Source organism: Prunus dulcis, chromosome 7 (assembly GCF_902201215.1).
Source record: "Prunus dulcis chromosome 7, ALMONDv2, whole genome shotgun sequence".
NCBI classification, from domain to species: domain Eukaryota; kingdom Viridiplantae; phylum Streptophyta; class Magnoliopsida; order Rosales; family Rosaceae; genus Prunus; species Prunus dulcis.
The window spans coordinates 19,570,985-19,583,299 of NC_047656.1; the positions used below are offsets into that span (position 1 = coordinate 19,570,985).

Below are 12,315 nucleotides of genomic sequence, written 5' to 3' on the forward strand. Positions count from 1 at the left end.
TTTGATTGTTTCCATTCTCCTCAAATGTTGTTTTTTTTTTTTTTTTTCATTTTGTTCAACTTCCTTGTTAACTCTCTTCTCTCTTCTCACTTTTCTGTTGTTTCTAATCCATATATATACTAAATCTCCAAGGCATTACCCTGCAGCATTAATTTTGTGGGCTTTGACTTTAATTTTGCATTTGTTGGTTAAGGAAATCAATCAAATCTCTTCAATATGATAATTCGCTAAAGGGGTTTAGTCCAATGAACAAAGGTATTGACTTGTAGACCAGAGGTCATGGTTGTATGTTAAAAACCATATTTCCTGTAATTTAGACTATCGCTTATACTTTTTTCTAAAAATTGATCATTCCCAATGATGACTGGTATTTTGGCCCTATCCCTAATAATATAATAAAAATCCAACTTTCATGCAATACAAAACACCACCAAACAATTAAACAGAAAAATTAAAGTCTTCACTAATCAACTCTTCTATTCTACCCAACAAAACAATGTTGTTGGGTAACTTGGATACTTTTATGAGTGAGGGGTGAAGAACGTATGGGCAAGTGATGGAGCTTTGAGTCTTCCTATACATATGCTTCTCTGTAACCCTGCCATTTTTGCTAGGTCTGCTGCCTGAAATTGAAACCAAAAACTGAAAGTGATAAGATCCTGTGGAGAACAGTGGAGAATCTGAAGGAAAGGCGCAAAGGGATAAAATACAACTTATTTTTAAATATGAAATGTGCAGAGGAACAATTCAAAGGATTTCTGAAAAAGTTCAAATTCCATTCAAATGGGCAGGGGGGGGGGGACAAGATTTGGTGCCATCCTCCTAAATATCATACCCATCTTCCATTTTTCTCCTCATGAATAATATTTCTTCAATTTTCTTCAAAATTTCATTAATGGTTCTGTGAAGATAAAATAAACAGTGGTTATGGTCCCAGAAGATCAACAGCATGGAATGGGGTAAGTAACAAGAAGTCCAGAATCACACTGATTGGGTGATCTTTGTTGTCTGATCTAAAGCTAAAAGGTGGGAATATGATGTCTTTCTAGGGTGGCATTCATGAAATCAAAGATTATGCATTATTAAAATGGGATAAAGTAATCATACACACACACATTTTGTCCGTTGATGAATGTGAGGCTCACGTTTGATGAACGTCTAAAAATCGCCCGAAGCAACAATGAAAAATTAAAATATGCAGAGGACTCAATATTGCTAGGCTCCTGAAAGTGGTATTTAACAGGTCCCCTACAATCTACATGGGTTCACATGCATGACAAGAATATCATAACACGTATTAAGGCAGAGGATATAAAGGGACAGCCACGTACCCAAGAATGAGGTGGATATGAATTTGAGGCACGGGTATTTGGTGCACCCACCAACTTTCCTCTGATTCATCGCATGGGATGGGAGCCAACGGGCCATGGCTTGTCTGCTAATTTTACCAAAAACTACCTTACTTTTCAAAGTAACTACCATTCCATTCCAGAGCGGAATGCAATTTGACTGGTTGATATATAATAAGACCAAGAAGAAGAAAAGGAAGTTGACTGACTGGTTGATAACAGTGCAATGCAAGTCCCAGTTCTATACGACATGTCGTTTATGGCAGGCGTGGCTTGGGAACTTTTATCATGGTTCTTGAAAAACGGTGTACTACGAGCTTTTAACAGGAAAAGAACCAACGCCTTTTGACCGTCAGAGTTGGGAAAGACACATTTGTGGAGCGAAAATAACAAAAATGCCACCAACTGAAGAAACACCCAAATAAATATATACGGCAGCAGAGTGCAGAGAGAGAGAGAGAGAGAGAGAGAGAGAGAGAGAGGCAAAATGACCTACACTAACACTACACACACAACTAGTTGGATCCTAAAGACATGATGAATATCATAAAATAGTCACTTCCATGCAAGACTTTTTTTCATAAATATCAGAAGTTGACAAGGTAAATAATGAAATTACAAGTTACAATGCCGTGTTTGGTTGGGTGGTTTTATAAGATGAAACATGCGTCAACCATTTATTTTGGAAGCCGCTTTTGAAAACAAAACATAGTGGTTGTGTCAGCTGAGATAAGCATGCCTAGAACAACATTAAAACTAAAGCTCTTTATTTGCTGCAGTCTTTTGCTTGGTTGAGCTCAGCTGTAGAAATCCTGCAAATAGCAATGCAGATGCTGGTGCAGAAGAAATTTCCAAAAGTGATTTCAAATAAATTGATTTAATACCAAAATAACCATCCTCTGGATCCCCTTTCTATGTATCTTTTGGGAGAACCCCACATGATTCATCATAAAGTAAAAACAATGGCAATCTTGTGAAATTCTGTGGAAGCAGAGGCATATACATATGACTTTTAATTAGCTGCCCAAAACATCAATTGGGGCTTAAGTTTAAACAAAAAAATTTGGTATCTTTATTAGCAAAAGTAGCACTTTGTAGCCTTGTTTGTTTGAATCTGTTATAAAAAGCCTGATAAAGCAAACAGAACAGAACTCACAAACACAAACACATACATGCTCTCTCTGCTTCTTCAAAACACTATCATCAATGGCAGCCATAACAACCAGAGATGAATCGGACTATGATAGCAGCTGCTCATCCATAACGGTGCCGGACTCGAGCCGGAGCTGGATGAGCAACCTGAGCTTCAGCAGCCGCCGCCGGAGCTCAGTCTCCGTCTGTTCCTCTGCCACTGAAGCATCTCTGATTTCCTCTGCTCACAAGCCCCACAAGGCTAACCAAGCTGCATGGGAAGCCATGAGGCGGCTCAGGAGCACCAAAGGCCGAGTTGGGCTCGACCATTTTCGGCTCCTGCGCCGTCTCGGCAGCGGTGATATAGGCAACGTTTACCTTTGCCAGATAAGGAACCCTGTGGTGGGTTTGCCTCAGTGCTTTTATGCCATGAAAGTGGTGGACAGAGAAGCACTTGCTATAAGGAAGAAACTGCATAGAGCTGAAATGGAGAAGGAGATTTTGGACATGCTTGATCACCCTTTTCTGCCTACTCTCTATGCTGAGTTTGATGCTTCTCACTATTCTTGCTTGGTTATGGAGTTTTGCCCTGGCGGTGACTTGTATGCCGCTCGACAACGCCTGCCCGGAAAATGCTTTAGCATCTCATCTGCTAGGTAAAAATCAAAATTTGTTTCGCTAATTAATCTTAGTTTAGTTGTACTCGAAAAATGTTCTTGTGTGAAACCAGCAATTAACGACTGTCATTATTATTATTGTTAAATACTATATGATTTCTTAATTATGAGGAAGTTAAGGAGTGCTAATTACAATGTTGGGATGAATTAAACATAGGTTTTACGCGGCAGAGACGCTGTTAGCTCTAGAGTATCTACACATGATGGGGATTGTTTACAGAGACTTGAAGCCTGAAAATGTGCTGGTTAGAGAGGATGGTCACATTATGCTTTCAGATTTTGATCTGTCACTCAAATGCGACGTCGTTCCGAAGTTGCTAAGGCGCAAAATGGACTTAGAATCCAACCAAAAGAATGTAAAGAGCTCCTCAATGCCATATTGTGTTGCAGCCCCCATGCAGCCTGTGCTCTCTTGTTTCTCTGCCTCAAACAAGAAAAAGAAAGGCACAGTCACAACCATAACAGAACAAGTTGGTGCTGATAATAATCATGATAATAATGATGATGATGATCATCAAGAACTTGACCCGGAAATGGTAGCCGAACCGATCGAAGCCCGGTCCAAGTCATTTGTGGGGACACATGAGTACTTAGCACCAGAGGTGATCTCAGGGCAAGGCCATGGAAGTGCAGTGGATTGGTGGACATTTGGGGTGTTCTTGTATGAAATGTTATATGGGAGAACACCTTTCAAAGGTGAAAACAATGAGAAAACCCTCATTAACATTCTTAAGCAGCCATTAAGGTTTCCAAGAGTTGGGGTTAGCAACAGCAAGGAGTTTGAAGAGATGGTCAAAGTTCAAGATCTTATAAGCAAGCTTTTGGTGAAGAATCCCAAGAAGAGAATTGGCAGCTTAAAAGGGTCAGTCGAGATCAAAAGGCATGATTTCTTTAAGGGTGTGAATTGGGCTTTGATTAGGTCTGTTAGGCCTCCTCATGTCCCTGCTGCTAATAGTGATTTGCATAATAAGATTAGAAATAGAGCTTACTTGCCTAAGTTAAGCAAGAAGGAGAGAGATGAACCATTTCAGATCCCTCATCATGTTGATTATTTCTAATTGCTTAGAATGTAAATAGGTAAAGCAGAAAGCAAAGTAATTTTCATGCTTGACACCATAGAAACTAAGATTTTTCCTCTGTTTTTCCTACTAATTAATGAGAATTATGATTTTTATAATGTACAATATATTAGTCACTCTGCTACAATGCTAATTACTCTCTCTTCTCTCTCTCTTCTCTCTCTGTGTATATGCAAGTATAGAATACAGAGAGAGAAAAGAAGTTTGTGTAAAAGTAGAGGATCCCATAATTGTCCCAATGGGATTTCCATGAGAAGTCTATGAAGTCATGTGAGGACAATAATTACTCCTGTCAATGATGGAAAGAATTATAATAAAAAAGAAAAATGGAATGATATATGCTTCTTTTTTTTACTTTTTACGAAAATGGTCTACTTTTTGCATATGGGCACTTTCATATCCACGCATTCACTTCACAGGCTCTTTTTCACCAAGAAAGCCATCATGCTTCCTCGCTTCTTTTTGTTCTTCTGATATTTTTTATCATGTAAAGGGCAACCTTCTTTTTTCCTTTTCCCCATATCCATCTTACCACTTTCTGTTATTAATAATCTTACTGATCAAACATGTACGATTAGAGAGAGAGAGAGAGAGAGAGAGAGAGAGAGAGAGAGAGAGAGCAACTTCAACCAATACCAATCAGACCACATGACTCATGAAGCTAGTCTCAAAACAGAACGCTTCACAAAGCAGAAGGTCTTCAGTGCTCAGACAAATCTACATTTTGATTCAATCCAGTCATTTATACGCAGACAATCTTCCCAACTTGGGTTCTATCTGTTTTCATCCAAAAAAAAAAAAACAGGTCATTTATACGCAGACAATCTTCCCAACTTGGGTTCTATCTGTTTTCATCCAAAAAAAAAAAAACAGGGAAAAATGAAAAGACATGAGATTCTTATAATCTTGTCATTATTTATGAACTACATGAAGCTTCCTAATTATAATCTTCTCCACATATCAGACTTATACTAACTTTCCATCTGCAATTTTGACACCCAAAAAAAAACAAAACAAAAAAAAGCAAAAGAAAAAAAGGAGATCAGTTTTCATCTGTTTTAGTATATGCACCCAAGCACAGAAACTTGGCATTTGATTGGGGGTCATGCTCACAATCGCATTGCCAGCTGTACGTATCTGAGAATATAAGAATTTGTGTATGTCATGTCAGTGTGATGTGCTAGCTAGATGCATATATAGTGTAAATATATGTAAAGCTTTTGGGAGGGGCTCACTAAGTCAACGTTATGTGCATGAAGGGTCAATAGAGGTTTCATTGGCTTTCAAGAGCTTCCCGTTTACCATTGATGGAAATTCAGACTGTGCAGGCCTCAGTATTTTGTAGCAGCACGCGCATGCAACTTGCAAGATATTTGTATCTCTCTCACATCACAGTCCTTGTATTGCTATGCTATGCATGGGCCTAGCCCCTACCTAGCTAGCTATCGGCTTCATCAAACGGGTAAAAAAAACAAAAAAGTAATTATACATATACTCATGAATCATGATGTATATTTTATATATGTGTTAGCAAAATTTTATGATTGCTCGATTTCAGAAACCCATCATATGATGCATATCCACAAAGACAAACCAACCAGCTGCATATACATGTGAACTTTCATCTAATTCTCTGTTGCTTTTTGGGTTTCTGCATGCTGTTTGGTTCAAATTCATGCAAAACTTTGGCAACCATTTGAACCAAGTTGCTGAGTTTAATTAGCCAGTCCCAGTGGGAAAATTTATATCTAGCAGCCAGCAACAAACAAACAAGAATTAATCACGTTTGAGTGTGTGGTGAACCTCAAATGAAGTATTTCTACACCAAGGAACTGGGAACTGTCATGGCCAAAAGACCAAATAAATTAAAGGGAATGTGTGTCATCGTACCATTTCTCTCGGAAAATTAAAATCAGCTAATAATTCATCACGCATATATATATATATATATATATATATATATATATATATGTATATATCTATATAGATATCCTGTACATCATGCTGAAATTAAAAGAAAAATTATATGATTTTGCTACTCAAATTCCCTTTAGCCAACGCATCATTGTCTTGATTAGACAAGCCGCCTTTTCTCATGGCTTTCCCACCTCCGAAAGAATCATGAATATAATTCAGAAATCATTTAACAATTCTACAAACATTGTATAGTGTTTCCTTAATTATCATGACTTTCAATGACAAGTTCAAACCTTGACTTGATGTACCAAATTAATCCTTGTTTTTTACATATTGTTGGTTTCTAGCGCACATTATTCGCTTGAGCATCAAGCATGATCTTATTACTTATTATTAGGATGTGGGGACCAAAATATTAATCAGTGTAACCAACCACTAAAAAAAGTTGCATATAATTTGAGTTCAGACAATTACAACTGAGGATATTAAGAGATGTTCTTGACCATCATCAGATCAGATGCCATCATGAGTTTATTCATTGAATCCTTAAGTTGTGAAAACCATAATGAGAATAGGATGCTAGTACTAATTTGAAACCATAATGACAATAGGATGCTTGTACTAATTTGATATAGATTTGATCCCGGGAAATACTCGTCTACTTCTCTAGAAGTAAGACCATTCACAGTTTGACATGTGTGTAGAGATTTTTACAAGAAGTATGAATGACTCCTTTCAAGGAAGAAGGCAATGTCCGTATGATATCGGAGTTTAGGGTCTTTAACTCATGTACACAGAGAATGAACTTTATTTAAAATAAATCAATAAAATTCACAAGCAATTAATGAACTAAATCTAGAGATTATCTAGACTAACCCACCCACTAACTCAGCTGATGTGAGTTAGCAATATTAATTGAAACCCAAATTCCTATTAGATAAAAGTTTAATTATTTATTAATTAAATTTATATTTACTAAATATTCAAATGGTATTTCTTCAAAACATATAATTTTTTTCTTAAACAATGGAGACAACCCCAAGAAATTAGCTGAGAATACACTTCATTAGTAACCGCGGGCATTATTACTCGTATATAAATATAAGATAGATGCATAGCATAGCCTAGGTGAGGTGAGTCCCACATGTATATCTTAATACATTCAAAGCACAACTTTGTCTTTGGTCAACCTATCACAAACTTAATTTTAGGTTTGTCCGTACAAGTATATCTCATCACATATATATATATATATATATATATACTTGCATGTGCCTAAAATTTACAAAACAACAATCGCAATCATGATGTCAATACCATCTTTAATTAAGATTTAAGGAAGAGAAACGCTCAACAAACAACTATTACTTTCCAATATATTTTCATGCTCATAGAGTCATAGGAGGCTCTTCGTTTGGGGAAGACTAAAACACACTTTGAATAAAAATAGAATGGAGCTACCATAGCTTAAGCCTTAGCTTAGCTAGCTATGTTTGGACCATTTTTGCCATTTGATTGATTATTTTTATAGCGCGACTGTAGACAAAATCACCTTTTAACTTTATGTAGTCATTGGTTAACGCTTGGAATGTTGTAATTGGACATTTGAGTTTTATGAGGTTTTGATTTGAGTTGGTAGAAAATATAATATAATTTATATGCATACTGCCTTTTGCCTTATTTCAATGAGGTAAGATAAATTAGGATGGGAAATGGGAAAAACTCACACACATGATATCATGTGGATTTGAACTCGGGATCATTAAAAGCATATCAAAATTATGAATGAATCCAACTAACGCCTCATTAATTATAAATAAATTAATGTTAATTTTCCACAAAAGGAAAAAGATGAACAAATTAAACCACTACCCCACAGTAGCCTCCGTGGCGGTGCAATACAAGCAATATATGAATGAAACCATTGCCCCACAGTAGCCACCCACTCGAGGAAAACCATGAACTGATGAAAAGAAAACCCATCAGATATTTTGAATGCTACTGTCTGCAACAGAAGTGATCTGAGCCCTTCTTTTAGGACACCTGTCCCAATCTGATGAACAGTTTTAGGTTTAAGGCAATGCAACCAAAGCACTTGGAAGGGCCACCCATGGTTTTGGGGCATCTTTGTTCCAAACCACTTGCAGAAATGCTGTTTCCACTCCCCCAAAAGTCGAGAGAAAGTGACTTTCATTTCATAAAAGGTATAATATTATTATTAAAACTACTACCACCTTAATAAAATATCTCACAAACTTGAAAAAATAAATACTCATATATTTAGCAACCCCAAATGGATAATATGTGCAGTGCAGATCTCGAACCCCCCCCCGACCTGATCAATGAGTAGGTGAACTTACACTGCTAACCTCCAACATCACTTGGAAATATCCAGATTTCCCTGACAAAACCATGGGCATGCGGGGAATAAACAAAAAGCCAAAGAAAAAGAACAAACCAACCATAAACAACATGGTGAAACTGAAAACAAGTGACTGACCCCAGAATTCAGTGAAACCATCTAACTCTCTCACAACATCTGTAGTCTCAACCAGCTCTGCACCTAAATCCATTATAAATATCCACCCAAATCTACCATTTCCAATTCAACCAAACTCTCAAAAGCCTTCTCACATATTCATTTCTCTCTCTCTAACTTGTTCAGCTACCAGTTATTCATTTATCTCTTACAAATTACAATGGCAAAAAATGTGGCTCCTCAGTCTCCCTTTGAGAAGAACAGCCTGACCTCAATTGATCAGCTGGCCTTGGCTAAGCGCTGCTCTCATGGTATCTTCATCTTCATGCTTGCCTTCTCTTCCCTTCTGACCAACGTTATTATTGATTGTTTATATTAATTCATCTTGGTTATATATAAATTTACAGTATGATGGTGTGTGAAAGTCATGTGGTAATTCATCATGAGAATTGAGAGTCCATCTAGCTCTTACCTTGAGCCTCTACAAAGCATATATATATATATATATATATATATATATACTTGCAGACTGAATCTCTGATAATGCTAATTATGTGATTAAGATTTTGTATTTGATAGATACTCTCCTCATGCTCTTGCTGACAAATGCTATATATAAAAAGGGCTTCTTCTTGTTCAGATCAAAATGGATAGAGTATAGGGCCACCTTTTTTTGGGTGGGCCCAAGATTCTTCTGGAAATGTAATTATTTTTTCCTTTTTTTTTAATGGAATATCAGAGGGTGTGAAAGCAGGAGCTAAGGCAGCTGTGGTTGCTACCATTGCCACTGCCATTCCAACTGTAAGTTTTGGCTTCATGGCAGGACTGAAAATATTAAGAACATCTATGGCAGTTTAAGCTAAAATAAGTATAATTTATATATCTATATGCATGCAGATGGCTAGTGTGAGAATGCTACCTTGGGCAAGAGCCAATCTCAATCCCACTGCGCAGGCCCTCATAATCTCCACAGGTTTTCATTAAATCCTTGCCCTCATCCTCTATCGTAATTACTGTCTTCATTTAATCATTAGTTTATATATTAATTAAGGAAAATGTTAATTTTATGGCAGTGGCTGGAATGGCATATTTCATCGTGGCTGACAAGACTGTTTTGGCAACTGCAAGAAGGAACTCATTCAAACAAGCTGCTAACCGTGAAGCATGAGTTCATCGCTAACCTGGGTTTAAGTTCCTGTTTTTGTTGGCCTGTGAATCCATCATCTTGATAATAAATAAATTGAGATGGATTTTCATTTCTAATAGCACTAGAGCAATGATGTGTACTTAGTTATCAGCTTTTATATGAACGCAATATTTCTTCCATCTTAATCTAAAATCTCAACTGAATACATCCATAGTAAGAAAGAGTATATCTCCATATACAACCCTCTAAGTGATTTTCACCAATTGTCATTACATGAACAAGAACCATCTCTAAAATGGTGGAAACGGTTCCCATCTCTTGCAATAATCTCCCTATCAAAGATCTTCGATATCAGCTTTGTAGCTGAATGACAATTTGCACATACACGAAGATTCTTTACAATCCGAATCGTTGTGCCTGGCTTGGTGCTGATCAAACCAAAAGCGATGGCCAACTTCTCACTGTGATGACTCAAGGCCACTTCCTTCCACTCCTCATCCATGTCATATAGCACCTCAGATGTATCCGGCCTGAAACCGGCCATATCCAAAAGCCTATCTATTTCTTTTAACATCTCATAAATTTCTTTGCTTAAGGGATGCGCTTTGTCACTGACAAGAAACTCATGAACAACACTATCCACCTCAATAGAGGTACATCCAGGAACTTTCTTGATCCCCAAATCATTCAGCCTGGTTCTTATTCTTGCCACATCATCCCACCTACCAGCTCCTGCATAGATGTTAGATAGCAGCACATAAGCCCCAGCATTTTCAGGCTCCAATTCAAACAGATGTTTGGCAACAAGTTCACCCAGCTCCACACGCCTGTGGATTCTACAAGCTCCAAGAAGAGAACCCCAGACAGCGCCATCTGGCTTCATTTCCATGCTACTCATTAGGGCCTCTGCTTCATCAAATAATCCGGCTCGGCCTAGAAGATCTATCATGCATCCATAGTGTTGCAGTTGTGCTGAAATATGGTAATCTGTGATCATGGAACTAAAATACTGGCGTCCAAGGTCTACAAGACCACCATGGTTACAAGCAGATAAAACTCCCACAAATGTTATTTCATCTGGTTTGAATCCTTCATCGGCCATTTTCGAGAAAAGCTCGAGCGCTGTATGTGCATGCCCGTGCATTGCTAAGCCAGATATCATTGCATTCCAAGAAGCCAAGCTTTTGGCTTCCATACCATTAAAGACTTGTTTTGCTGCCTCAATGTTTCCGCATTTTGCATACATGTCAATGAGACTCGTCCAGAGAGAGGTATTGGTCAAACTCTGAAAGTTCTTATCTATATAAGCATGAATCCACTTGCCAAGGTCAAGAGCTCCTAAATGAGAACAAGCTGGAAGAATGCCTAAGAATGTGACATCATTAGGATCTGCATTTGATAGCATTAACCGAAAGAGTGCCAAGGCTTCTTTGTAGTGGCTCTTATGTGTATAACCACCAATCATGACATTCCATGAGATTACATCCCTTTGCTGCAAACCGTCAAATAAACTTCGAGCTGTGTCCAAAGCACCACACTTTGCGTACATATCAATAAGTGCATTAACAAGCCGAAGATTTGAACCAAGTCCACGGTTCTCAATCCAAGACCCAACCCATTTGCCCAATTCAAGAGACCCCGACTGAGCACAAGCTGAAAGCACCACGACCATTGTACTCTCATTGGGCGAGACATTTGCTTTCCGCATCTCCGAAAACAAAGCCAATGCCTCTTCAAACTGACTGCTTTGAGCATAACCCGAAATCATAGCATTCCAAGACACCACATCTCTTACTGGAATTTCATCAAATAGGTGACGAGCATCATCCATACAACCCCTTGAAACATAACCAGTGATCAAGGCCGTAAATGAAACCACATCTCTGAAAGAACTTTTATCAAACACCAACCGTGCATTATCCAATTCACCGTTTTGAGCATACATATTGATAAGAGAAGTGTGCACAAAGGCATCAGAGTCAAGTCCAAGCTTCAAAACATGTCCATGGATCTGTTTCCCTTCATGGCTCGCCGCGAATTTCGCACAACACTTCAAAAGAAAAGGGAACGTATAAGAATTCGGCTCCACGCCAGAAAGAAGCATCAGAACATAGAATTCCACAGCTTGTATTGGCTTAGAGCTCAAGGAAAAACCTCGAATAATTGTGTTCCATATAATTTGATTGGGGTTCTCGATGGATTGAAAGACTAAGAGGGCATAAGAGAGGTCGCCGAAAGGCGAAATGGCGCAAAACTCAACGAGCTTGCTCAGAGCGAAGTGGGTATTGTGAAGGCCAGTCTTTATAATGTGGGCGTGGACTTGTTTGAGATTTTGCATGCTTTTGCATTTGGAGAGTAGGGTGAGAGATGGCTGGGTTTGAAGGAGTTTGTACGGAGGATCAGAGGTTGGGAGGACATGGAAAGTGGAGGGTAAAATGGGCAATGATAGTAATGAAGAAGAGGAAAACACCATGGCTGAGCAACTTCAAGTTGGAAAATAGAGGGATAAGGTTTGAAATGCAGTTAGTGGCTTAGT

General features: G+C 38.1%; 3 protein-coding genes across 3 annotated transcripts; 2 read left to right on the forward strand and 1 right to left on the reverse strand.

Annotated features, from left to right (window-relative positions):
• Positions 1-2,514: 2,514 nt before the first annotated feature.
• On the forward strand, positions 2,515-4,341 carry LOC117635982 (protein kinase PINOID 2). The gene is made up of 2 exons (XM_034370390.1): positions 2,515-3,136; positions 3,315-4,341. Exons 1-2 carry the CDS (start codon positions 2,556-2,558, stop codon positions 4,213-4,215), a joined length of 1,482 nt encoding a protein of 493 aa, XP_034226281.1. The 5' UTR covers positions 2,515-2,555; the 3' UTR covers positions 4,216-4,341.
• A 4,335-nt stretch (positions 4,342-8,676) lies between these two features.
• LOC117633607 (early nodulin-93-like) lies at positions 8,677-9,964 on the forward strand. The gene is made up of 4 exons (XM_034367265.1): positions 8,677-8,943; positions 9,372-9,433; positions 9,530-9,605; positions 9,706-9,964. The coding sequence occupies exons 1-4, from the start codon at positions 8,853-8,855 to the stop codon at positions 9,798-9,800; spliced, it is 324 nt and encodes a 107-aa protein (XP_034223156.1). The 5' UTR covers positions 8,677-8,852; the 3' UTR covers positions 9,801-9,964.
• LOC117633582 (pentatricopeptide repeat-containing protein At1g08070, chloroplastic) lies at positions 9,961-12,315 on the reverse strand. The gene has a single exon (XM_034367240.1). It carries the CDS (start codon positions 12,250-12,252, stop codon positions 10,036-10,038), a length of 2,217 nt encoding a protein of 738 aa, XP_034223131.1. The 5' UTR covers positions 12,253-12,315; the 3' UTR covers positions 9,961-10,035.

Coding starts and splice junctions, on each gene's coding strand:
- LOC117635982 (XM_034370390.1), top strand. CDS start 2,556: ATGGCAGCCATAACAACCAGAGATGAATCGGACTATGATAGCAGCTGC. Junction 3,137..3,314: donor TTTAGCATCTCATCTGCTAG/GTAAAAATCAAA, acceptor AATTAAACATAG/GTTTTACGCGGCAGAGACGC.
- LOC117633607 (XM_034367265.1), top strand. CDS start 8,853: ATGGCAAAAAATGTGGCTCCTCAGTCTCCCTTTGAGAAGAACAGCCTG. Junction 8,944..9,371: donor GGCTAAGCGCTGCTCTCATG/GTATCTTCATCT, acceptor ATGGAATATCAG/AGGGTGTGAAAGCAGGAGCT. Junction 9,434..9,529: donor TTGCCACTGCCATTCCAACT/GTAAGTTTTGGC, acceptor ATATGCATGCAG/ATGGCTAGTGTGAGAATGCT.
- LOC117633582 (XM_034367240.1), bottom strand. CDS start 12,252: ATGGTGTTTTCCTCTTCTTCATTACTATCATTGCCCATTTTACCCTCC.